Consider the following 26,437-nt stretch of genomic DNA (forward strand, 5'->3'; position numbering starts at 1 on the left):
AAGATACAGAACAACTTTTAGGATGATCTGAACAAAACAGTTATTCATCTTCCCTCAGCATTTTTTTTCCAGATTTGCAGCAGAAATACATGTTAACAGCCTGATGCAAAAATGGTTCTGGTCTCTGTAGCTAATTCCCCCTTCATGACAACTGTATGGGGGTTCATTTTTATACAACTCACCCATTTACATTTTATTAAGACTTATATTCATGCATAATTAAGAGCCAGGATGATTTGAGTGACATGCTGTCTCAAGTCTATAGTCAGATTCAGCCCACCTATGGTCATGTGGGCTAAGAAAACCAAGATGGCGATGGCCAAAATGCAACAATAAAGGTTCAAAACAGGAGTCCACAAACTGGTAAGTAATGTCACGGTGGCTACATCCATTATTTTTTCACAGTCTCTGGGTACCCCTATAACAATTTATCACATTTTATGTTAAAATTTAAATTAAGTTGATCTTTGAAAGCAGAATCTTAGTAATATACAAACTAATAAATAAATAAATTAAAGCTGTGACACGTAGTGGAATATTTAGTTCAATATTTCCCTCTAAAATATAATTAAATTGTAATTTTACAGTACAAGTACCTCATAATTGTACTTTAGTAAATGTACTATTCTTATTCAACCACTCTCATTCCCCTACAGAATGTTTCCCCCCACAAATAACACAACCAAAATAAAACTGAGAGCTCTCTTTGTTTTCCTCAACAACCAAATATGATAAGAGGCCTGCAGCAGCAGCAGGATGCAGCCACTTGCTTAATCCTGCAGATTTGCTGCCGACACCATCTGTCAGATCAGACCCAGCCTAACCAAGGAGTCTGCCAAACTCCTGGTACAAGGTCTGGAGCATTCGCTACACATTCAGCATGCTGCCGCGCCCCTTTATTCTTCCATATTCCTTCATCTATATCTAACTTACCCATATGCTATTAGCCCCAGTCACTCAGCTAGTCACAGCAAGCTCAAAGCACTGATGTTTAAAAGGTCCACGCTGACGTAGCAGCACATTAAAATATTAGTTTCCACTCCCATGCTTCAGACTACCCTTCCTGCCCTTTTCCTTTCTGTAACAACTTGTGCATCACTTCTACTTTGCCCTCTAAAAACACCTGCAGTCCTCAGCTACACCAGGCATCTGCTAAATGTTAACATACTCAATGTCAGACTGATGAAAAAAAAACAACACACTTTGTGTTGAATTTGATAGACGTTATTTTATTGACCAAGTTCAAATGTGATAGTAAACTATTCAGTAAACATAAAGTCCATTTGTAAGACAACCTGTACATGGTTAATGGCTCAAAGAAACAAAGCCTTGGTCCTTTAATATACATCAGCATTTAATGTAGTCCTCCTCATAATTGTTCAGCTATATATTCTATCATTGTTGGCATGTAGTAAAACAAACCGTCAGTGCTTCATCAGCATGTCGAACTGCTGACACAGCAGACTTCCGTTTTCAAAATGACCTCAGAGTTCTTTGTTGCTCTTGAAACCAGTTCTTCTCCTTATTCTGGTTTTAAATTTTTTCATCACTGCATCTTTGACAGGAGCTGCTCTCTGCGCTCTGCACTGATGAAGAAGCGTAGTTTCCGTGGCAACAGCCTTACCTCTACAGGCATGGCCTCGTACTCCTCGTTGTCGATGTTGTAGAAGCCACTGGTGCCCTGCGGGGTCGGGACATAAAGTTAAGTTAACACAGAGCTTCAGAAAGTAAAGTGACTAATATCGGAACAATCCTAAAATAGGACAGATTCGCTTTTCGATGTGACACGGTGAAACAGGATTAAACCATTTAAAAGGGTTTCTGACCTCTGGCAGGTGCAGCCGGCAAGCACCGACTTCCAGTTTTGTGGAGTCTTTTGTGAACACAGTGGGGTCCTCTTCTTTCTTATTTCTATAATGAAGAAAATTTACATTATTTTACTTAAACGTGAAATTTTACATAATAAATATTGCCTCGATTTTGTTCTCTGTTTGCAGCAGACTAATAAAAAGCTGAATCTACCAACCCGACAGTGATGTACTCTCCCACTGTGAAGTTGTCTGGTTCTGCGCAGATCATCATGGAGTCATCTATGCGCTGCGAGTTCAAATACATAGAAACAAATCATTTTAAAAAATCAAAGAAAAGCAGGTTTAATGTCTTTAATGTCAGCACTCAACGAATCAGGATATTATAAGAACAGGTAATTTGGACTGACCCTCTTTACTGGGTTTTGGTTGTGCGTCTTAATAAACAGCTCGTACGTCGACAGCTTCTCCTCCTTCCACTCCTCCGGCTCCTCCACTTTCGGAGGCTCTGAACAAACACACACAAACCAAAAATACAACTCACAGGCTTTTACTGATGGGTTTTGGTGTCACGTTGCCAGGCATTGATAAAAGAATCAACACAGTGACACACACTACCTTCGACGGGAGGGTACCAGTGGTTTTTCAGCCTGCGGATGATGCGGTAGAGCAGGTTGGGTCTCGGGGGCTTCTGAGGGGGCAGGTCAGGGGGCCGTAGGCTGGGAGCCAGGTAGGATACTGAGACTTCCCGCACCAGGGGCCACTCCTGAGAGATATTAGAACAGTGTGAGATTAAAAGACACCAGCAGCCACCAGATGATATCAGTCATGGGTGACAAGGAAACAGTGGGAGACATGAAATACAGCAACAGCTTCATGAACATGGACTGTATGTTAAAGACTACTGATCTGATGAGATAATGATGTGTCTCCCTTTGTTTCAAGTGGATATTCAACATTTCAAACTTGACCAAAATGCACCACTATATTATCAGGTGTTCAGCATCTCATTCAGAAATCTGCAGTATATTTTTGTTACGATGGAACACTTCTATGGCAGCATTCAGATCACTGTAGGATACAAGGATAACACTGAAACCTACACTGATAATTCATTTCAGGCTAACAACTGAATCGTAGCAGATCAGAGGAAACATCCTTTGAAAGAAAACTTAGTTAGCAAAGTCATATATAAGGAGTTACACAAATAAAAACATGTTGAAAAGTTTTGTTTCATACCAGGGATCTCTATCACACTGCAGTGTTTCCAAGAGAATCAGAATCTGTGTGTGGTGGTAGGTAGCTGATGGGGGTTTGGTTTTGAATTTGTTTTTTGTTTTTCCTGCCTGTGTATCAGTCTGTGTCCCCTCTGGAAATTCAGAGGCTTTAGGGGTCTGTGAACATTGTGCAGGCCAAACTCTTCACGAGTTCTTTTTTTCCCTCAGCAGCAGTTTGTGGAGTTTTGAGTTGCGGGTGGATAACTGATCAGGCAATCCATTCAGAGCTGATCAGATCAGATTGTTAGATGAGAGGAGCAGCTGATGTGGAGGAAATGAACAGTTAGTTCCACTGGCATTCTGCTACTCTGTTTGTGCCCAGAGTGCACTCTGGAGTGTGGTGCAATAAATAAATGAGCAGTATATATTCCACCAGTGCTTGTCATGAACAGTCCATTCCAAATATAGAAAATCAAAACATGGTGGCAGTGTCAATTTAAAAAAAAAAAAAGACAAAAAAATAGAGAGTCTTACCCGTAGAGTATTAAACCAATGCGCTGCATGTGTCTTCAGCGGTCCAAGGTACCAATATCTACGGGAAAACATGGTTAATTACTCTTTTGTATGGAGAATGGTGTCATAGTTTACCCAGGATTATAATTTTAGTGGTAATCTTACTTGCTGATTGTTGCAGCCACATCTCTGAAAGCACCCCATCGTAGTCCCATCATAGCAAAGACTGGCTGCTCTTTCTCCCCCTAGAAACACACAGAAACATACATACAAATATAAATGCCTGTTCAAGCGCTGACACATAATATCTCACTGCACTGCAAAAACAAAACCATAATCTGTCATGACAGTTTTCTTAATTATAATTTTTGATGATGAAAGGCATATTGTGACGTGTGAAATTATTTCAAGACAAATTTCTTAGGTTAACTGTTAATTTGACCTGAAAACAAATGCTGTCACAGGCAAGTATCTGCATTCAAGACAAACGTTCATAGCTCTGAGGCTCTGTAGAGTGAACAGAACCAGTTACTCACTTTGATTTGCAGCACGTCCAGAGGTACAGTTTCTCCCTTCAGAATGGACAGTGTTGCTGATGTAATGTCTCTGGAAAATTTACAAGGTGGAAAAAATTAAGTTACTCATGAGGATGCTCATCCCATACCCATATTCTTATTCTTATTCAGCGAGACACGTCAAATACACATCTTATCATGGGATTGTGCGATGATAAAAATCTGCATCTTTAAGTACAACACTGACGAGATACTTACTTGACCTTGTTGTCACTGAGGAGGTGAAGACTTGGACTCAGGGAATTGTGAGAGCCCAGTGGAATGAACCCAATCGGTGTGTTACAGAGTGTGTCCTGTAGTCATAAACATCCATCAATGACATCATTGAAAGAAAGGTTTGGATTAAGTCATCTTCATCTCTTTTAGTAGTTAATCTTAAACCAAAACCTAATGACAGATCAGCACAATAACTGTGTGACACCTACTTGATCTGGCCTTCTCAGTAAACCTGTGACGACCTCCTGCAAGGTGCCATCCCCTCCGGCCACGATCAGCATGTCTGTCTGTTCCATGAGCTCCATCAGTTTTTTTGCCTGGCCTTCATAGTCAGTCTGCGGAGGAAAAGACAATAGTGTCACATGATGAGATCCCTACTATAGACACTAATATCACAGTTTGATTATAAAGGGGAAAAAAGCTACGTGTACCTTTACTATTGTAATCTCCACACCAGCCAGGTGTAAAATAGGAGCAGCATTCTTTTCAAACAGGTTGTTGGCTTTCCTGGAGCAGATTGAGACAGGAAGTTAGAAATATGTGAGAAAACTTGTTTAAATTCCAGACAAAGACTTCAGTGAGATGTTTCCAGGTGTCTGTCTTCTTACCCATTGCAAGCTGCAGGGTTCAAGATGACTGTTGCTTTTCTAAGCCGCTCCATTGGTTCTATCTGTTGACGCCCAAATTCCTAAAAGAGATTGTAAAGATGATATAGACACCTGAAGAAAGCTTTGGTATACAGTATGCGATGTCTTTGGCTTACAGTGTAGGAGTAAATGATGTCTTACCCTGGCCACAAGACAGGCCTCTCTCCGCAGAACATTGTCACTGTTAAGATATAACACACTAAATGTAAGACACACGAACAAACCTGCACATTATCTATTCCTTGAAAATATAATGACTTAAAATACTCACCAGTGTTTCCCATACAGCCAGTGGCCTCCATAAGACAGGACGCACACAAAAAATGTGGACTTCTTCCAGTGATTCCGCAGAGTCCGAAACACTTTCACAACCCGAGCCATGGTTTTGATTAAAATGTCCCCTAACCCTCTAATTTAATGCGGTACTACACTATTACATACGTTTTAAATTCATAAATGACACATTTTCATCCCAGCGGTCACGGACCCACTGCTGTCAGAGCATGGACATGTTGGTGTAACGTCAAAACAGTACGTACTGACACAGGGCGGAACCAAAGTCGGTGTCACTTGTGGTTCATTAACGCGTTTTAACGCAACACAAGTATAACACATTTATAGATAATAATATTTGAAAGAGAAAAGGTTTGTAAAATAAACTCTAAATCCACGGAATACAGCGTTAAATTACTTGTTGAGTGGATCTACATTTAGTAAACTACAGTTCCCATCCAGCGAGACGGCTCAACCGGTCCGAGGACCCCGCCTGAAGAGAATAGACAACATTACGTCAAAGTTTAAAATATCTTACCGACCTAATTACCTAGTATTTACATTTGAATAGAAATTACAATTATTTTCGGAGCAAGTGTTATCAAAGCTTGTTTATGAAATTGATCATTTTAAATTTCACACCGGCACGAGCTCAGACCCTCCTGTCCACTTTTCCGAGCGTATCATGGCGGCGCAGATGGCGGTAAATTCGGGTATGAACTACATTTCTTTCATGAAGTAGCTGTACTTTATTGATTCCCAGTAGTTGCTATGAATTGGTATTTCACAGATAAACGCGTACACATTCTCCTTTTATTGCCACTTTCGTCTAATGTCATGTTTTGACCATCACATGGTGATGGAGCTCTCAAGTTCAGGCTCCGGCAGCTAGGCTAACCTAGCCTAGCCTGCAAGTAAACGTTGGGTTAGCTACCGTTGGTCAAAGAATTAGTCGTTGGCAAACACGTTTACACTCAGCGTTAACACATGTTTACATTACAGCCACTGTCATACGAGCAATGTGACTGCTTTGACACAACACTTGTTAAATGGGTCAGCAGAGGAGTTCACTTATCTTGAAACAAAACTGAAACAAACTGACTTTGAACATCCAAATAAATATTTTGGGGTCTCTGCCTGGCACTCTATACTTCTGGGTTTGTTTAGGCAACCGAGGGATTTGTAATACAATAACCAATCAATATAGAGTACAGGTAAATAATGGTGCTTAGTCTACGGTAACAAACATAAAAGTTAACACACATATATTGAAGACTAATACAAGTAATGTAATACTATGGTAATTTCGCTGGCACTGTCATTTACTGTCAATAGCATGTCCATCTTACATCTGTCTTTATAAATGTATAGTGTATGTATAGTGTTAATCTGTTCCATCAGATTAAAGAGTACTTTTTTCTGCTTGAAAGATTAATCACTTACAGTGTAGGGCTGCAACTAACTAAACCATTATTTTCATTGTTGATTAATCTATGCATTGTTTTTTTCTATTAATTGATTCAATTCTTGGTCCATGAAATATTAGAAAATGGTGAAAAATGTTTGTGTTTCCCAAAGCCCAAGACGATGTCCTCAAACCTCTTGTTATGCCCATGATTCAAAGATATTCAGTATGTGCTATTAGTAGCTGATAACCTGTCGCTCAGTCATTGCAGTTTAGTGTAGCTGATAATAGCTGATAACCTGTCGCTCAATCATTGCAGTTTAGTGTAGTGCCAGAATACAATTTGACGCTTGCCAAATTCTGAGCTTGATAGTAGTTGTGTAAAAAATGTATTCTTTGAATGTTTGATGAGACAAGACCTTTGAAAATCCATTTACCCACCCAGGAGCCAGTCTGTGGGGGCCGCTGAAGGAGTTATGGGAGACAGTGGACGGAGCGGTTTTGAGGAGACAGCCGGAGAGCGTCCACCTCCTGGACCTTCAGCTGAAGAAACACAAACCACACTTTCTGTCACTCTATAAGAACCCGGTGAGATTGAGATCATAATTTCATATTTGAATGTCAAAAGTATTCCTCCTGTGTATCCTGCAACTTGCTTGTTGGAGACATAATTTTTTGATATACATTGTAGGATTTGAGACTGTAATGCTAAAGCTAGTCTTCTTTTCATCTTCAGCCAAAGAGTGCAGAGCAGAGAGAGAAGGTACGTAAAGCCAGCACAGAAGGCATCGCCATCCAAGGTCAGCAGGGGTCACGACTCCTTCCAGAGCAGCTTCTCTCAGAGGCCTTCATCCTCAGTGATTTGTTTGATATTGGAGAGTTAGCAGCGTTGGAGCTTCTCTTAGCAGGTAAAGTGGACATAAGAAAAAGACATGGCTTGCAAAGGAAGTTATGTAGTAAATTTGATGGGAATGATTTATGTGGTATTTTGTTTTCCAATCACATCACTCACATTATTTTATAATGGCTTGCACAGATCAAATTCACGATTTGGAGACAAAGCTTTGTCAGACATGATGTTTCACACAATTGATTCTCTGAATGTATTTATTTGTCTCCAGGTGAGCAACAGCAGCCACATTTTCCAGGTCTGACACGAGGTCTTGTAGCTGTGCTGCTCTACTGGGATGGAAAGCTTTGTGTGGCCAACTCCCTGCGCACACTCATCCAGTCACGCCATGGCAAGACCTTCACCCTGGACCTGAGGTAATAATGCTGTCTACAAGTGGTACACTTAGGCAATGACAGATGCTTATAAGAGTCCACTTGATGAGCATGTTAATGTCCTGTTGTTTCTTTCCTTGTACCATGTGTTGTTATTAACCTGTACTGTTGTTTTGTTTCTCACTCAGTGGCGAGCTGGTGGCTTTGACAACACGTTTTACAGATGAACTGATGAGCCAGGGTCTGACCAAACGCATCCTCACCTTGGTGTCAGAGATTAATGTGACACGTGAGTTTGAACGGCTGCAGAAGGAGCGCGGCCTGGGCAATGAGAAGCACAGGAAAGAGGTGGGGGCAAATCTTTTCTGTTAATTTGAAACTGAGATAATCAGCTTTGCAGTATATTCATTTTTTTTTATTGTACTGGACTAGTGCAATGTTGGTAGCTAGAGGAAGAAACACAAAATATAGTGAGCGGATTTCTGAAAACATTTTACTCCCTCTCTTGTCCCCAGGTCGCTGACCTCATTAAAGAATGCAGACAGGCCCTGGCAGACAGCCTGTTTTCATGGACCTGCCAATCACCTTTGACCAAAGATGACACACTAGCTCTTATCGGCCACCTGGAGACAGTGACAGCTCAAGCTGATGGCTCATTGGACAGTGTGAATATGGCTCTGGTTATGGCACTACTCTACTGCTTGGATGTCAGCTTCATAGAGCAGGGAACAGAAGACAGAGAAGGTGAGGAGGACATGTTAATACATATCATGTGTATAATCAACTTTGATTGAAGTCACTGGTTAAATCAACTACGACATACGACTTGTAGCTTTGCATAGATTGCTGTTCGTTTCAGCGTTTTTCTTGTACAGCCAGTGAAGGATTGTCTCTGTGTTCCTCCAGATCTGATCCAGGCGCTGCCGTTGCTGACTGAGAGGCAGTATGTGTCTGCAGTGCACAGCCGACTGATGGACGGGCAGCCGTGGAAGCTTCCAGGTCTGCAGGCTGTGTGTCGACTGGCCTGGGCTCTGTCTCTGAGGGCCCTTTCTCAGCTGCCACAGGGATGTGGTAAGGTCCTTATTTCACTGACATGCATTAAATAGACCTTTTAGTCTTTTGAAGGATTATGAGATCTCAAAGATGGAAGCCTTTAAATGTAGTATATATTTGTGTGTGTGTGTGTGCGCAGCCCTGGTTGAGTTCACCGAGGCAGACGAGGCTCTGGCTGACCAGGCTCTGCTGGGAGATGTCTTCCTGTTTATGAAGGAGGGCATCCTGGGATGTGAGACATTTGGTCAGGAAGAGTTTTACATCCGCCGCCTGCACTCACTCATCACAGACTTCCTGGCCCTCATGCCGATGAAGGTGAGAGATGACACAAGTGTCCACTACCATTGTTTATACTTAAATAAGAGGTTGACACATATGGATGTCATGTTGTAGTGTCAGCTTGTCTCTAAATATTTATCAGGTTATTTTGCCAACTAATCAAATGACATAATTAACATATTCTTTATGTATTTATAGGTGAAACAGCTGCGTAACCGAGCTGATGAGGATGCCCGTTTGGTGCACATGTCCCTACAGATGGACAGTGAGCTTCCATCATCGTTGCGCAAGGACTTAGACCACCTCATGATCCTCGTTAGTGATTTTCACAAACATGCACACACGCATACACATATCAGCCAACATCAGCTTTTACATTACTTGAAGGTTTTAAGTGGTTAAGTTATTTAGAAATGAAAGGTACAGAGCAGGAGAATAATAATTTTCAATTCCTCAGTGAGCAACATTAAAAGCAAACAGTACAAAAAGTGTGATTGGAAAACGGCTTAACACTGTGGGTTGGAGTGTGTCAGTATTTGTTACTGCTTTGTGTTTCCAGATTGGAGAGTTTTACAGTAAGGACTCATTTGGGCTGGAGTTGGGTCTGGAGTTCTGGTGTCCCACAGAGTCTCTCCAACACACCTCCCTGCAGGGATCCTACCTGGGAATGGCACTACAAAGACCCCCACACAAACAGGTACAAGCTGCATTTTCTGGACCATTGTTGCATAAAGAAAATGTTTCTCCTCACACCGAGAATTTAGAAAAAATTAAAGTTGTTGAACTTATGCTGTCTCCAGAGAAGCAAATTTTGCAAACCATTGACTTGTCTGATAAAAAATTTCTTTATGTGTGCTTTGATACAGGTGGTTCTGTCCAAGTTTGTGCGTCAGATGGGAGACCTCCTGCCCTCCACACTCTATATCTCATATCTCCGTATGCTGAAAGGGCTCGCCAATGGTCCTCAATGTGCCCACTACGCCTTCAGCCTGCTGAAAACCAATGGAGCCACACACAGTAAGAGCAGATTGTTGGTATAATGTGACAAAGATCAGAAAATAATTGTCTGGAAGTGAATAGGAATTAGCATATTTTGAGATTGATATCTGAAATTAAAACCTTAGACCATTTGATGTGCAGTTCGGCTTTTTGGCAAGGACAAATTTTGAGTTAGTCTGGATTGGGAATTTCTGCAATTAGGGTGTTGATTATTTTTGTAGTGTGTGGCTGTTCAGTAGTAAGTACAAAAGGAATAATCTAGGCACTTTGAATTCCTAATTCATTTAACTTTAAATGTAGGTAATATAACCTCGTGTACATATATCCAGGTGACAACATCCAGGGAGTTTCAGGCAGCCCGGTGTCTTGGGAGCATTTTTTTCACTCCCTCATGCTCTACCATGAGAACCTGCGGCGAGACTTTCCAAATCCAGACGCAGCACAATACCGCCACCCGCCACTGAGGGGCATCACCCAAAGAGAGCTGGAAGGACTCAGCTCATTTTTGCAGTTGCTTACCACCATCATCACATGGGTATGGTTCAACATTCACTAGATGGATGTGCATATTTGGTTATGTGCTTATATATCGTGGAATTTTAAACAAAATGAAGTGGGTAGTAGTTCAGAGGTAATATGAGGTACTTATCCATAGTCAGTGTATTACCTACAATAGATGTCTGTTTGCACAACCCCAGTTTGGAGAAGCAGAAAGGAGAACCACCATGGAAGCTTAGCAATGTACTGCTGTGGATGGGGGGCAGCAACAAAATATATTTTAGCCACCTAAAAGAATCAATATCTCTTTAAGTGGATGTTATAATTAAAATTATTCTAAATATAGCTTACTCTTAAACTGGTACATATCACACACAGCAGTACATTGCTTAGCTTCCGTGGTGGTACTCCTGTTTGCTTCTCCAAACTGGGGGTGTGCTGACTGCCATCTACTTCAGGTATTACACTGACTATGGTTGAGTGCATCATACAACCCTTCTTTGAAAACTCTGAACTATCTCTTTAAGGTCAAGATTAACATGTGATCAAGTTATTTTTAAATCCTGATATACTGGCTGTGTTTCTTAGAAAACCAACATTCAGGTTGCTGTGATTGTTTTTCATCTAACTGTATTGACGTGTGTTGTGTGTGATGGTTTTTTTTCCTTCGTAGAGTGAAAATGCTCGACTGGCATTGTGTGAGCATCCCCAGTGGACCCCAGTTGTAGTGATGCTGGGGTTGCTACAGTGCAGCGTTCCTCCCGTCCTGAAGGCTGAGATCCTGCGCTGCCTGGCAGCCTTTGGGAAGTCACCAGAGATTGCTGCTTCACTCTGGCAGTCACTGGAATACACACAGGTCAGACTTTATAAATTAATAGAGCAATTTTAGTTGATCATTTCATAAGATGAGGAGAGTCTTCCAAGGATGAATATAATTAAAAAGAAAGCTCATCATTTTATATCTTTGTCATGTTGAGGATCGAGTCTATGAGGTGCTCTTATTTTATTTCTTACCAGACTAACTACATATAAAGCTTTAAATTTAGTGTCTGTCAGTCACAGTATCTGAGTAGCTGTCAGATTTGTTCGAATGGTGGGTGTGTTCTTTTATCTTTATCTAAAACTCTTTATTCTCATAGTGTTATGATATTGTTTTGAGTTATGTAGCTTGCAGTGTTGTCAGATATTTTGCATCAGATTTAAAGTTTTCTAATTTAATGTTTTTATTTATTTATTTTATCACAGATCCTTCAGACAGTGCGAGCCCCAGGACAGAGGCAGGCAGCTGGGATTGAGGTGAGTCCTTTGTGGTTAGTGAATGTGATTTTCACTACTCAACTCAGTTTGAAGAAAAGTTTTGAATTATTCTCTGTGTCTCTTAACTTCAAAATAGGCAATTAAGATGGTTCATTAGTTGGTGGCAAACTTTCTGATTTTTTTTTTCCTTGGCTCTTAGGTGGAGCTGAATGAGATCGAGTCGAGCTGTGAGGAGTATCCCCTGACTCGAGCCTTCTGTCACCTGATCAGCACATTGGTCGAGAGCAGCCTGCCCATTAATTTAGGGGCGGGGCTACGTGTGCCAGGCTTCCAGCCCTACCTGAACTTCTTGCGTGACTCTGTGTTCCTCCCTTTCCCCACAAGAGCGTATCGCCGCCCAGCTGAGAAGGTAAAGTGCTGTGTAGAGCTCTCGTGGTGTCCTATAAGTTGAAGACATGTAGCTGCAGCATGTGTGTATGCTCTTTGAACTACACATGCATCTATTCACATGTGTTCCTTTTTCCCACCTCTCAGTGGGAGGTTGCTGACACCGTCTTGGAGGTATTCCACAAGCTGCTGCGGGACTACGAGCCCCAGCCGTCAGACTTTGTCCAGGAGATGGTGGAGCTGCAGGGTGAGCAGGTCGCGGCCCACAAGCCCCCCGGCCACAGCATCATGTTCCACCTGCTCAACGACTCGCCCATGCTGGCGCTCTGCCTCAGCCTGCTGGAGGAGGGTGTACGCCAGCTGGACACCTTTGCACCGTTCCCTGGTGAGAGAGCATATGCAGCTGCCGTCAGAGAAAAAGAGGTCGCTTTTGTGTGTGTGTGTATGTGTTTGATCTGACAACAAACCCTGTTACTCTTCTCCTACAGGGAAGAAGCACTTGGAGTCCGCAGTGCTGCACTGCCTGTGTCTGCTGGACTTGGCTCTGCAGAAGGAGGTGGTGTTTATGGACCTCCTCAGGGAGAGCCAGTCCTCCCTGCTGGTGTCCCCCTTAGAGCAGCTCCTCCAGGGGGTCAGTCCTCAAACTCGAAGGGCAGATCATATCGTCAATATTGCCAGGTATGGGCATCCAGCTTTTAATACAAACTGTGGTATGATTGTGATTTTTGTTGTCTGTTTTCATATAACATGTCTGTCTTTCCTGTGTCTGTCCATTCTTTACTAGTTAGTAGAGTTGAAATGTTATAAAACCTCATCAGAGGTCATTGTAGATAACTGTTAGATGATTGTTATATTTAAGAAAAACTTTTCTTTAAAAGTGACCTGTGTTTGTCTCTTGCAGGTATCTGTACCACAGCAGTTCAAACCCAGAGGCAGCCTTCCAGAGTGCCAAGATCCTGCGTCGTATCGCCAACTACCCCAACATTCAGACGAGGCTGGTGGGAGATTTCACACACGATCAGGTATACACTGCTCCCACAAAGCTTCCAGATATTTCACAAAATCATAAGCAGTAGGCAAAAGAAAACAAAAACACTGTCCAGTAGTTTTATTCTTATTTACATATTTTAATAGCTTCTTTGCATGTGATGTCATACATCGGTGCACCATCCAGATGGAGGGCAGGCAGCTGAGTCAAAGACTACCAACACTGCAAAAATGCCAATGATTTTTGCTGTTTACAGCTTTTTCAGTTGATCATGTTGGGGAAAAAACAAAAGGCTACTCTAAGTCCTGAAAAATTAAGGACGTAAAAGGGAGAATTTAAAAAAGAGAAACTCACTAAGAAGCAGTGGCAGATGTGAATCAAAAACCTCTGCCTTCAGTCTGGAGGAGCAGAGTCAACCAATGCTTAACATTAAAGCATTGGGTCAAACTCGAGTTGGATGCAATTACAATGTGCTGTGACAACTTCTCTATGTTTTTAGCCACAACCCTGATTTCTAGAGGCATTGGTACAGTTGGCCTAGTAGGTAGAAAACAGTGGGTAAAGTTATTGATGTTACTTTGTGATGTAAGCCTGACAGCGCATTCTTTCACAGAGTTGAAATGCAAAAGACAGTTATACTTCACTCACCTGGCCAAAAACAAGACGGCGGTCATTTCAGTCATGGACCCAACAGCACACACAATCGTTTTAGCCCACGAGACTCTTGTACACTTTCATTGGCTCGCCCTGTGACATTGGTAACGCCAAGAGGTCTGGTGGACGAGGTAATTTGTAACGACAGTCGTGTCAGCACTGGGCAAGTCCGTCGAGTTGTGGGGAAAATGTTGTTGCTTAGTTTTGTATGGGTCACATCCAACATGAGATTCAGTTTTCTGATGATACGTGCTGCCTGCAGGTTCATCCAACCCCATTATGTAGTCACTTTCCTCTATATCCAATTCATGCACTTAATGGATTCATCTTACTGCCCTCAATTAAGTGCTTTGTAATAGTCACGGGATTGCCAACAAGCTATTAGATTAAATTAAATCTTGGATGCCATTTGACTTTAGATGACTTGAACTCAATGTATGGGTACGTTATAACAGTGTACTAATAGTGTACAGTATGATATCTACATCAGAATGTAATGTTATCTAATGACTTGGGAAGAAATTTCAGGAGAAGTTTTTGTTACTTAGTTATTTAAGGTGCATCTCTGTTAGTGGCTGTCACTGTGGTGATGCATGAAACTTTGTTGTGTTTGAAGTTAAGAATAATTTTGGTCTCTCTCCCAGGCTGTGAGTGACAAGCTTATGGCAGGCTTTGTAGAGTGTCTGGATAATGAAGAGGCAGAAGAGGGAGCAGAGAACGGAGATGGTAAGAGAGACGTGGGGGTTTTTTTTGTTCGTTTTTTTTTGTAGGCTGTACCATCTTCTGCATTTGGTATAAATCCTACAGAAAGCTAAACTTGTGTATCATAACTGTCATACTCAAACTCAACTACTTCATTACCCCCAAACCAGACTCGGACACACAAAAGAAAGTTGCAAGAATCCGACATGAGACCCAGATCCACATGCTGAACCTGCTCATCACCTCCTTGGAGTTGAAGACACCAAACTTGGCCCTGTATCTTTTAGGCTATGAAGTCAAGAAGCCCGTGTCCTCCACCAACCTCCAGGACCCAGGTCAGAGCACAGCTTTAGCTGTTGGCATGTTCATTTTTAAGTTTTGAGCACTTTATTATCACATGCAAAACAATTACAGAGAAGCAGTCAATGTTTTTGAAAATCCTGGATCTCAGGCTTCCTTTAATAATGCTAATTAAACTACATATTTATTTTGGTGGCTGTTTTGCTTTGGAATGAAAGGGATCAGATGACCTGAGTGTTACCTTTTAGATGACAGTGCATTTGTGTGTTACAGGTGTTTTGGGATGTCCACGGAGCTGCCTCCACGCCATCCTAAGTCTGCTGCAGAGAGGCACTGAGAAGAGATCAGGACCTGTACTCACACAGCAGGCCCCACACCTGGCTGAGCTCTGCTACCAGGTACGCTCCACCCTCTACTTTGCATTTTATGCTCAGCAGGTAGAATGTATATATGGAGTTTGCGTTTTGGCTGATTGCTTGAATAATCTGAAATTTTCTTTCTCTGTCATTGTCTCCCTCTCAGGTGATCTACCAGCTGTGTGCCTGCCCAGAGACATCAGGAGCCACCATGCGCTATTTGAGGACCAGCCAGGACTTCCTGTTCTCTCACCTGCAGCACCTTCCCTTCATCCTGCCCAGTGAGTACAGGATCCCCTTGGTCCTAAAATACATAATAACAAAAGCATTAGAGATATGATTATTGAAAATTGTGAAACAGAGAGGCAAGGAAATGCAAAACATTTGTGGTTGTTTTGTGTCCCCGCTAACAGGAAATAATGGTTTAGATATGACAAAGCTATACACTGTGTCACTGATAAAATGTGAATGTGAGTGCATGTTGGTGAAGTAGATTGTCTTATTTTCATTGCCTCCTTTCTACTTCCTGCCTCCCTCAGGTAACCAAATCGCTGCCCTCTCCCAGATGTCTTGGCTCATGAAAACAGCTGCCATTGAGCTGAGAGTGACCTCACTGAACCGCCAGCGTTCACATACACAACGCCTCGTCAGCCTCCTGCTGGATGACCAGCCACACACACAACACACGGGTATATCCAAGTGCTTTTGCAGAGATAAAAGTCTTTAAATTCTGTGTAATTCTCCAAATATTAGGCCCCTAGTAGGTATTTTTTCACAGGAATAGTACAGAATTCAATTGATACACAATTTTTGAGACTGAGGAATAAATTCTTGCCTTTTATTTTTGATGGTTATTGTTTTAAAAGATCTTAAATTTCAGTCTGCCAAAAGCTGGCAATAGTGTGATAAAAACTAACATCTTTTTTCTTTTCAGCTGATGGGGAATCAGGCATGGAGGAAGAAACCAGATCAGTTAGCGGGTTCCTGCATTTTGACACAGTTTCTAAAGGTTTGTGACACATTAATACACATTAAATCAAATATTGATAACTAAATCAATATTCACTTTTTACACACTTGAATGTTTTGAGTAATTTAGTCAAGCTGTCATTTAAGTCTCTTGTTCTTTTAAAGTTATACCAGACTGGTTTTGACTTTTACTCTCATCTTGTCCTTGTTTGATGTCATCAGTGCGTAGGAAGTTGCTGAGTGTGCTGGACGCCATCGATTTCAGTCAGGATATGCCAGAGCTGCTGCAGCTTGACTTTTTTGAGCGCACTCAGATTGAGCAGGTGATCTCCAACTGCGAGCATGTCAATGAGCAAGGACACACTGTGTGCAACGTTAAGGTGGGTTTCCAGGTTGAACACGTAATCCTTCCTGTTTCAGCATTTTTTTATTTTGTTTGATCTTTTGTTGATATGTCATTATATTTTATTACAGTTGCTACATAGAGTACTGGTGGCTGAGGTGAACGCGCTGCAGGGAATGGCAGCCATTGGACAGAGGCCCCTGTTAATGGAGGTGAGTGACGTAAAACTAATACAACTGAAAGCTGGAGATAAAAATGTTTTGCCTCCATTCATCTTGCTCCCTGGGTGTGTCCTTCCAGGAGGTGAACTCCATCCTGCAGCAGGTGGTGGAACGCAATCGCGTCCGTAGGAGTTTGAGTGCGAAGCGACATGCGCTGCGGTCATGGAGGAGCCTGGTGGAGACGCTGCTGACTGCCTGCCCTGCTGATCTCATACCTGCTGATGACAGGCAGCTCATCATCAGAGACCTGCTGCTAGACCTGCACGATAAGGTCAGTGAGGATGTTTGCCCCATGGAGGGTGAAATTGTCTGCTTACTGCTAATCAGTTCCTGTAATAGCTGACATAGGAATCACCTCAAACCTCCATGTTGTCATGACACTAAATCTAAATATTGCTGTGCATTGTCCAGGTGTTGTCTGAGGATGCAGCTGGAGAACTGATGCCCATCGTTGCTGGGGCAGTCTTCACCTTGACAGCCCAACTCAGCCAATCAGTCCTGTCTGAGCAGCAGCAGGGGGCGGGATTAGAAGCATCCTCTGGCTTTGCCTCCATCGCCAACTCAGCCCTGCACCTGATTCTCCGCAAACTGCTGGACTTCATCCTTTGCACTGGTTAGTGATGACACAGACCCCATTTCTCACATGGGATATGATACAAGGATAAAACTTAGTGAGGTTCGAGTTTTATGATATTGTCTTTTACACTTCAAGGAGGTGGATACCAACGTCTGCGTGCTCACTTGTATGGCTCTCTGCTGTACTACCTTCAAATCGCCCAGAAACCTGAAGAACCAGACACTCTGCAGACAGGTAGGACACTGACACATCAGTTTAGTTTATATTATTTGATATGGGCTTGACATAAACATTTTTTGTATTGATATCTTCTGTCTGACAGTTGTCAGAATGCTGCAGGGCCAGTTTTTATAGATAAGTCCCTTATCTGGTATTATTGGAAAGGGACTATGTAGAGATGTTGTCTGGCTGTCTGAGAAAACCTCCCTCTCTCACAGGGAAGGCAATGTGGGAGCGTCTCACAGCCCCTGAAGATGGTTTCTCCAAACTGCAGCGAGAGAATCTCGCTATCATCGAGAACTATGGCAAGGCCCTCATGGAGGTGGTGTGTCGGGACGCCTGTGACGGCCATGAAATCAGCAGGGTAAGAGCCAAACCATATGCTTCATACATTCAACAATATGACTCACGTACTAACTCAGCCTTATACTGATTTAAGCCCCTTTTCCACTGAAGAAAAAACCCACTAACACTCGCTAACGTCTGGCTTTTGTATTTCATAAGAAATGTTACAATCAGATTTCACACCTGGGTCAAATGACTATGCAGTAGTCACGGGTATTTATCGGCTCCAGCTCTGATTGGCAGTGATGGAAATGCAACACCTGGGCGAATTTGCTAATTTTAGGGTGATGCAATAATGCGTCACCACAAAATACCGTCTTTGCCCAAGCAGCGCTCAAACTTAGTTCCAAACAGCACTGAGTTTGAAAGAGAGACTGAATGAGTAAGAGACAAGAAGAAGTAACTACCATAACATTTACTTGCCTCCATGTTGCTTTCTACTGTTTACTGACCTGTTTTCCAGCCTGTCTGTGATGTAGAACATGACACACCAGTAACAAAAAAACAACAACAGAAAAGCAGCCAATCGCCTATTTTTAGAGGGTTTTCGCATGTTTAAAAAACCCGCTTATGGAATTACGGAGGTCTGTTGAGAGGCTAACTATGCACAAAAGAAATTCAGTCCAAATAGCTAAGACAAATCCCTCTTGTCTCCTCTTCCTGTCTGTCAGATGTTGGCTCTGGCGGTGCTGGACCGGATCCTGTCCATAGACCGTCAGAATCAATGGTTGGTGTACATCTGCAACAGTGGCTACCTGCGGTCGCTTGTGGAGAGCCTGAGACAGGATGATGCCGCCCTGCAGAGCCTGCTCACCCCTCAGCCCCCGCTCCTCAAACCACTCTACATCTATGAGAGCAAGATGGTGAGCAGATGTGTTCTTATACAGACACACTCCTTTGTTTTTTTCCCCTCAAAACTCCAGTCCATAAGCACCACAGGACAACTAGCCTCTGTCTAAAGCCTCTGTGAGTGCAGGATTATGAAGGTACAAACTCTGCTGTGTGTTTTCAGGCTCTGCTGACTCGTGTGGCGAAGACAGGTCAGGGAGCTGTGGAGCTGCTGCGCTGTGGGCTGGTGGCACAGCTGATAGAGTGTCAGGTGTTTGACATGGTACCCGACAGTGATGCACACAGGTCAGTTTCTCACACATAAGTGACATCTACTAAATTAGTGTAAAGAATTCCACACGCTGAATGTTGGGATTGTAATTCCCTCACTAAAGCAACACGATTCCAAGTTAGTATTCCAGTACATATGCCTGAATCTAGCTTCTTTCTCTCTTGTCCAAATGACATCTACTCTTATGGTGTCTATTTGTAATAGTATTAAGTTTTGTCTGTTCCCTGGTGGTGTACAGAGTGATGAGGGACCCATCAGGCTTCATCCCCAGTCCTATGGACCGCTACAGGCAGATTCTCTTACCAACCTTGAGGCTCTTCCAGGTGATCCTGACCTCTACCACCATGAACCACCAGCAGGGGGCAGCACAGGTAAGCACATGACAAGTGACACCACAAATACAACTCTTACCGTTGTAGTTTTTTACCTTGAAAATCCTAAAAGTCAGTATGTTATTAATGATTCCTGTCGGTCATAAATGCTGTCTTATGTCTGTACAGATTCTGTACACTGCAGTAGGGATTAATGCTTTGTGTATTTATGTGTGAGTAGCTCACTAGAAGAGAGAGCAGGATGTGAAAATGAGTGCACCTTAGCTTAGACGACTTATAGTGTTTAGTTATATAAATATTACACTTACACTGTGTGTGTATGTGTCGGTGTGTGTGTGTAGGTTCTCCAGTGGCTGATCGTGCATGCAGACACCATTCAGTCCCTGTTGCGCTGTCAGGAGCTCAGTATGGGAGCTTTGCAGGAGCTCTCCTTGCTCACTGGCATCATCAGTAAGACAGCTCTGCCAGGTACAATAAGAAACACTCAACCTTCTCTTTTTTATTTCCACTGTGCAAGCCACATATTCACACATCAGAGTTAAAGCGGTTGTTTGTGTACTGCTTGGTCTTCAGGTGCCCTTGAGACGGGTGGGGAGGTCAACAGTGCTGCCCTTATGGAGTTCCAGGGCCACATCAACAGGTTCCAGGTCAGATAGCTGCCATTGTTATGCTGTTGTCTAGTGTATCCCTGCTTATGCACATCCATTCCTATGTGTGAATTGCATGTATGGTAATAAGTCTTTCCTTTTGTAGCGTCTCTGTCTGTCCCTGCTTGGCCGTCTGGCTGGGAGTGAGCGGGAGAGGTTGCTGAAGCAGGCGGAGATCGCTGCACCTGGAGACTCAGCAGAAAGACGAGAGGAGATGGAAGTGGCCATGCAACAGGTGTGACAAAGTCATTCTGTAAATGAAGTAGTGAGAGATATATGATGGGGGTGGTTGTGCCTGTGATTACTTCAGTGTGTGGAGTCCTGTATTCATAATCATTTTTCATCAGTGTTGCATTGTTAGTGACCTGAGAGGTGCTGTCCTCTGTACACAGGTGTGTGCTAACATCATGGAGTACTGCCAAACGCTGCTGCTGCAGAGCTCAGCCCAGGCCCAGTTCAGCATCTGCCTCTTCAGCCCATCAGGCAGCGAGCCAGCTGGCAGGGACGGAGGACGCACAGGTCAGTGATGTTCTGCCCATACTGAAGAAGAGGAAAATTCATTTGACCCGTGTCACTGTGTGAACAAGCCTTAGTTTAAAACTTTTTTAACAGTGTTAGCCCTCTGTCGTTTGTGAAGTGTCCTTTTCAGCATCTGATAATTCCCAGATCAATCCCCAACCCCAAATCTCTTGAAGCACATTTAGCTTTTACCACAAGTTAGCTTTATTTCCCAGCTGTACTTATCTGTGGCCCTTATTTTTTAAAGATCTCTCATCCACTCTGCCGTCAATGGCTTACTCCCGAGCCCCCAGCCTGGGTCTGGTGCTGTACCTGCTGAAGAACAGCGCTGCAGATTTCTTCCGCTTCCACCAGAGTCACAGACAAAGCTTGGGCAAGCTGCAGAGCCTGGATCAGCTGCCTCCCGAGGAGCTCAAGGAGGTAACGATGCACCAACACACTGCTGTAAAGGCTGAGCAAACTGTTTTTATGCCTCCATGCTGGCGACCGCTTCAGGGTGAACTGATAAGGTTTTGGTGGTCAGTGGTTAGTCAATGTCTCTGTGACCTCGTAAAACATGTTTTTGACCATTTCTCAAGAGTTCATACGCTACTTATGTGTGCTGTGACATCATGTTCTGCAGTAACAGTTTTCTGGCCATTATTCAGCGCCGTAACTCAGGAACAGAAGGGGAGACATTTGGTAGCATACCGAAGCAGCGACACTAATCTTGGGTGCACATCTTGAAACTGTGCTGACTGTGTATAGACAAGGGTGTAAACTGCAAGCTGATTGGTTGGCAGAGACATACAACTGTGTGGTGGATATTCTATTTTACCCCATAAATGGTGAATTTTAAAACAACGTAAGCAAAAGGTTTGAATAAAAAGTAACTGATATTTATTCTCTGCACCGTATTGGCTCCAGCATGCATTGTCCTCAGCTCTAACCACAGACGTCTTCTCTGTAGTTGTGCCAAGGCCTGGTGTCAGGCCCAGGAGGGGTGGAGAAAATCTCATCAGTCCAGAGGAGCTTGTTGGCCAAGAGACGACTGGTCCAGCTAATCAACAACAGAGCCAAGCTGCTGGCCCTGTGCTCTTGTATCCTTTGGCCCTCTGCAGGCACAGTTGTAGTCACAGGACTAGTTTTTTTTGTGTGTTTATTTGCTTGTCTTTTTCAGCACATCAGAATTAAAAATCAACACACGTAGCCCATCACTGTTACTGTACATTTGTCTTTGGGAGTTCAGTTAGTTGGAATAAATCCATGTAGAAATGCCTTGACCTGCCTCCTCCTCAGATGTCATCGAGACTTGTTTGTTTGTGTTGTGGCGCCACCTGGAGTATTACCTGTTGCATTGTACTCCCTCCGACCCCAAGGACTCCCTGATGCCTGGAGCCAGTTTGTACAGATCACGCCTCGCAGACGGTGAGAATGGATGTCACAGATACGTGCAGTTGTAGACCTAGCTGGGGAAACTCGACTGCAAAGCTGTTGCTTCTTTGAGTGAAATTTGCTTGATAGCAATCAGTAAATTTGAATCTTTCTGTTCCTCAGACTCGTTTGGGGGGTTGCAGGCAGTCGGAGGTCGTGGCCTCAGTCTGTCTCGAGTCAGCCAGCAAGACCTAGACCTGGTAAGACGTTGCACACATGGGCATGAGCATAATATTGACACTTTGACAAACATGTTGTCTACCTGTTTAAATATGCATGTTACCACCTACATTGTTCCTGATCCCTGTGTCCTCTATTTGTGTCACTGTAGCTAAAGAGCGACATGGCTGCAGGTTTTGGAGAAGCTCTGCAGAGGAAGCTGCTGGAGGTGGAGGGCTTGTACAGCCAGGTCCGCTCCCGCTACACCTTCATCCAGGCCCTGGTTCGCAGGATCCGCGGCCTACTCCGACAGCCCAAAAGCTGAGACACTCACACACAAATACAAAGACTTTCCAAGAGCCAAATTCTCAGTTTCATAGCGACTCAAAATCTCTGCCAAGCAACACCAGAAAAACTACCAAGGACTCCAACTCTCTGTCAGTTTGCTTTTTCTGGCAACATCCCTCTTTTTTACCGACCTCCTCTCCTCTCTTGAATGTTGTAGGATGTTGATGCCATCACAGCAGGTGGTGCGTTCTGTGTGATGAATCCTAATTACCTTTGACTAACCATGTGCAAGGAGCGTTTCTCAAAGATGTGAGAAGAAGTAACTTGCAGAAAACCGTTATGAAATTTTTACTCGTGAAGAGAATTTGATATCCTATTGTTTGACCTGATAACTTTTTTCTTTTTGTGAAAATAAACATTTTCTAAATCTGTAAAACACGTGTGTCATGTGTGTGAACTAGACAACAAACCACCTAAACCACACCAGTAATTGGCTAAGTTTAACTTGAGTCTCTATCTGCTGAAATGCACTCATGTGAGAACACAGTACCTGTTTATGATTGTTCTTTGCTCTAGTGACACTTTGCTGGTACTTTAGGGCTTCACATTTTACATCCAGTTTCAGTGTAACATTTCAACAAATAACTTCTGACTTCACCTGTTACTATGTGCATGTCTGTGGTGACTCATTGTGAAAAGATTCTTATCAGGAGAAGCAAAACAAGGAACCAAAACACGACGTTTCTTTGTGAAAGTAGCATCACGCTGACTGACGTGAGCAGAGGTGTCAGACTGGTTTGAGTTTCTGTGACAACACGTTGTAGCGCGAGTCGTTTAAGCAGCAGTGTAACAGTAAAAACAAGCTAAAGCCACATAAGTTGTATTTAATCTCTTTTTATTGTCCTTGAAGGTACACTTTATGACTGTAAAGTGCGTAGATTCTCAAACCTTTGGGGAGGGGAATCAGCGACATAAAAATCTGGATATACATTCAGATTTTACAGACGGAATTTTTGTGCTCTTGTTTTTTATTTGAATACTGAGGAGGGGGGGGGAGTTCAGAGGGGTGAGACTCAGGTGAGCACCAGCATCGAGCATGGAGGGGAACTTCTGTGAACAGAACCATGTGAACAAACACTCCATCCTGCGCCGTGACTGGCCGCTGTCGCTCCGACGAACCGAGGTGACGCATTGGATGAGTTAGTGGAAAAACATCTCAGAAAAAAAACAAGATCTACCTATTTGCGCTTCTCAGTTGACAGTCAGGGAACAAATTTGTGCTACTTATAACAGATCATGCTTGTCATACTCTATAAATTACTTTAAATAATAAAATTAATTACAGCATTAAAAACACATTTACATTTCTCGCACCAGCTTGCTATATCTGTGATTGTTCTGCATCTAAATAGAAAACCTGATGATCCCCCTTCATCTCTCCACATGAGTTAAGGTCCATGTCTGTCCTGTAGATAGATGAGCATTTACCATTCATGCTCACTTTTACACATGAATCATCCATATGAGATCACATGATTGCAGCGCAGCATTTAATACAAGCAGCACTGTGCGGGCCACAGGGTCAGGCAACGTATGACAACACATAGTGTGAGACCATGGAGATTTATGACCTTGTTATGTCATTGCTGCAGAGGTAGTTCTGCCTTTAAAGGGGCACTACGCTGAACTTTCACACAGCGGTCAGTTTACTTGTAATCAGTATCAAAGTTCATTTACTCAAGTACAAATTCAAGGTACTTTTACTTGAGTATTTTAATCTCAAGCCACTTTCTACTTCTACTACACTACACCTCAGAGGGAAATATACTCTTTCCTCTTTTTTATTTATTATTTTATAACTTCAGTTTAAGATTCTTGCACACAAACCACATGAAAATATACAAATGCAGCTGAAACAATTAGTGGATTGGTTGAATGACGGAAATACTTTAATAATAGTTAAACATAATGGTTCTAGCTTCCAGACTTGCTGCTTTTCCTTGTAATTATTTTGATTTATTAAATTGAATTCAATACTTAAATACAGGTTCCTGATTGTACTCACATACTTTTACTTAAGTAACATTTTCAATGCACAACTTTTACTAGTAACTGAGTATTTTTACGATGTAGTATGAGTACTCTTACTTGAGTAAAGGACCTAAATACTTCCTACACCACTGCTTGTCATGGACAGTTCTTCTCTAGCTGTGAAAACGGTTGTATAATGTCTTCAGTGACTCTGCAAGGGGCTTTTTAAAGTCTGAGAAAATGACACCGCTATGACATCATCAGGGTTATGTTGAGTTTGAGATTGAGACTTCAAATCTGATGGAAAATGTAGGTATTTAACAGGCAGGGAAGGCCTAATGTAAATCACTACTGAGCTGCACTATAGGAATTGAGTGTACTTTATCACAATATGAATTGCCATACGATATAAAAACTCTAGGGCAGTTGATTTCCTCTGTGGCCAGCTGCCTATCATACAGACTGATTTGCAAACAAACCATTTTTATTTGCAAATCAGTGCCTCTTCTGGACAGAAAACATACTATAGGAGAGATGCAACATAATGCAAAGCAGACATATCAGCCAACATGCATCCAGAGTTTGATTAGACAGTTGATGAATTTTCACTGAGGGGTGAGAGAGGAGATGAGACCATCATTATCCAACCACGTGATCACGTTCCCAGTTTTTGGATGTGTCTTCTTGTCGAACAAAGAAAGGGCAAAATACTGTAAATACTTTATAGCATACTTAGATGTTTTCTATGTTATTAAAACAAAGTGTGGGATTGATTTCTGTACATAAAACACAATTCCTTTTTGAAAAGAAAAAAAAAAAAACAACATTTATCCTGTACATGTACTCGGGGTTGAGTATCAGCACCAGCAGACTGAGTTTGGACCATCCTTTTGCTTTTGATTCACATCCTGTACAGGGCGCTGTGTAAGTCTGTGGTGGTCCAGTGGCTCAGGAGGAGCTGACACAGATTAAAACGTCTATGAAGACTGAGTCTGAGCTGTCCTTGATAGTGCCTGTGTGAGGGAAGTCGATCAGTCCTGAGGCCCCTCTGCTCTAGTGTTGATTGCACCAGACATGTCCTTTAGTAATCCAGCACAACTCTGACAGTGAATCAAAAGTTCTCGTGTGAGAAAATCCAGGAGGAAACAGGAGAGTGGCAAGGAAAGGCAGCTTATCCAGCACTGATTTATCCACTTTGTCTTTAAGATTCAAGGACAGCATGGAGAGTGTGCATTTGTAGTTTGTGCATGCAGTATACACCTGCACATCCTGTCTTTTTGGAGCAATCCAACAGCAGTTTGCTCGTGGTAAAACGCCTTTATGAGCTATCGTTACCCGCCTCTTGTGTGTTGTTGTTGTCCATCATGTTGGCATTGCCGTCGTTGGTCTGAGGGCACTCTGGCATCTCTCCCAGCACTGCCACTCGAATGACTTTGAGCCAGCGCTGCTTAAGCTCTTCAGTTTCAGCAGCGAAATTGTGGATGGACTTGGACTGAGAGAGGCGGAAGCTGGCAGGGGGGTCTGTGGGCCGGGCGCTGTCATCCACACAGTAGCCCAGGAGGGGGATAGTCGACTGGGCCTTCACATCCTGAGGAGAACAATCAGGGATAAAGAGAGCGTTAACCATTTGGATGGATTTGAAATTCACATAAGTATTCAAGTCTTTGCTTCCTGTTCTTGCTGCTTTACCTGCGGAGCTCCGTAGAGATACAGCACCAGGCACTCCTTCTCTGGGATGACACACCACACCTTCTGCCAAGGTTTGTTCTTCTCACAGTACTGCAGGAAGCCACACATGATGCTGCTGCCGCTGAACTGAGCCGCCTCGATCTGCACAGGGAGGACGCCCACAAGTTAGCCCAAGATCAATGAGACAAATCAGGAAATCTACATCAATTATCTC

The 26,437-nt window shown here is 42.9% G+C and overlaps 3 protein-coding genes across 11 annotated transcripts in view; 1 reads left to right on the forward strand and 2 right to left on the reverse strand.

Annotated features, from left to right (window-relative positions):
* Positions 1–1,228: 1,228 nt before the first annotated feature.
* Positions 1,229–5,500, reverse strand: agk (acylglycerol kinase). Its single transcript, XM_049574038.1, has 14 exons — positions 5,248–5,500; positions 5,118–5,157; positions 4,938–5,017; positions 4,761–4,836; positions 4,539–4,664; positions 4,312–4,406; positions 4,075–4,144; positions 3,704–3,783; positions 3,560–3,617; positions 2,427–2,574; positions 2,219–2,316; positions 2,027–2,097; positions 1,827–1,911; positions 1,229–1,681 (listed from the first exon to the last, which is right to left on the reverse strand). Exons 1-14 carry the CDS (start codon positions 5,355–5,357, stop codon positions 1,547–1,549), a joined length of 1,272 nt encoding a protein of 423 aa, XP_049429995.1. The 5' UTR covers positions 5,358–5,500; the 3' UTR covers positions 1,229–1,546.
* A 416-nt stretch (positions 5,501–5,916) lies between these two features.
* On the forward strand, positions 5,917–22,939 carry nup205 (nucleoporin 205). The gene is made up of 42 exons (XM_049574631.1): positions 5,917–5,962; positions 7,100–7,242; positions 7,391–7,562; positions 7,776–7,920; positions 8,067–8,226; positions 8,394–8,622; positions 8,785–8,949; positions 9,071–9,246; positions 9,409–9,525; positions 9,770–9,907; positions 10,077–10,227; positions 10,539–10,744; positions 11,381–11,563; positions 11,953–12,003; positions 12,164–12,373; positions 12,499–12,736; positions 12,840–13,029; positions 13,253–13,373; positions 14,638–14,719; positions 14,866–15,030; positions 15,269–15,393; positions 15,518–15,632; positions 15,891–16,040; positions 16,286–16,360; positions 16,543–16,700; positions 16,795–16,875; positions 16,964–17,155; positions 17,296–17,497; positions 17,597–17,695; positions 17,899–18,044; positions 18,697–18,888; positions 19,038–19,159; positions 19,384–19,516; positions 19,819–19,945; positions 20,051–20,124; positions 20,231–20,359; positions 20,517–20,643; positions 20,891–21,063; positions 21,593–21,722; positions 21,922–22,050; positions 22,180–22,256; positions 22,388–22,939. The coding sequence occupies exons 1-42, from the start codon at positions 5,935–5,937 to the stop codon at positions 22,538–22,540; spliced, it is 5,979 nt and encodes a 1,992-aa protein (XP_049430588.1). The 5' UTR covers positions 5,917–5,934; the 3' UTR covers positions 22,541–22,939.
* Positions 22,940–23,381: 442 nt separating this feature from the next.
* fgd4a (FYVE, RhoGEF and PH domain containing 4a) overlaps positions 23,382–26,437 on the reverse strand; it is a 64,077-nt gene continuing 61,021 nt past the window's right edge. For all 9 annotated transcript variants that reach the window (XM_049574108.1, XM_049574114.1, XM_049574107.1 and 6 more), the window contains 2 exons: positions 26,224–26,364; positions 23,382–26,122 (listed from right to left, as the gene is read on the reverse strand). In XM_049574108.1, coding sequence (XP_049430065.1) covers positions 25,853–26,122; positions 26,224–26,364 — 411 coding nt within the window. In that variant the 3' untranslated portion in view covers positions 23,382–25,852. The remainder of the gene's footprint in view (positions 26,123–26,223; positions 26,365–26,437) is intronic.

Source organism: Epinephelus fuscoguttatus, linkage group LG4, assembly GCF_011397635.1.
Source record: "Epinephelus fuscoguttatus linkage group LG4, E.fuscoguttatus.final_Chr_v1".
NCBI classification, from domain to species: Eukaryota; Metazoa; Chordata; class Actinopteri; order Perciformes; family Serranidae; genus Epinephelus; species Epinephelus fuscoguttatus.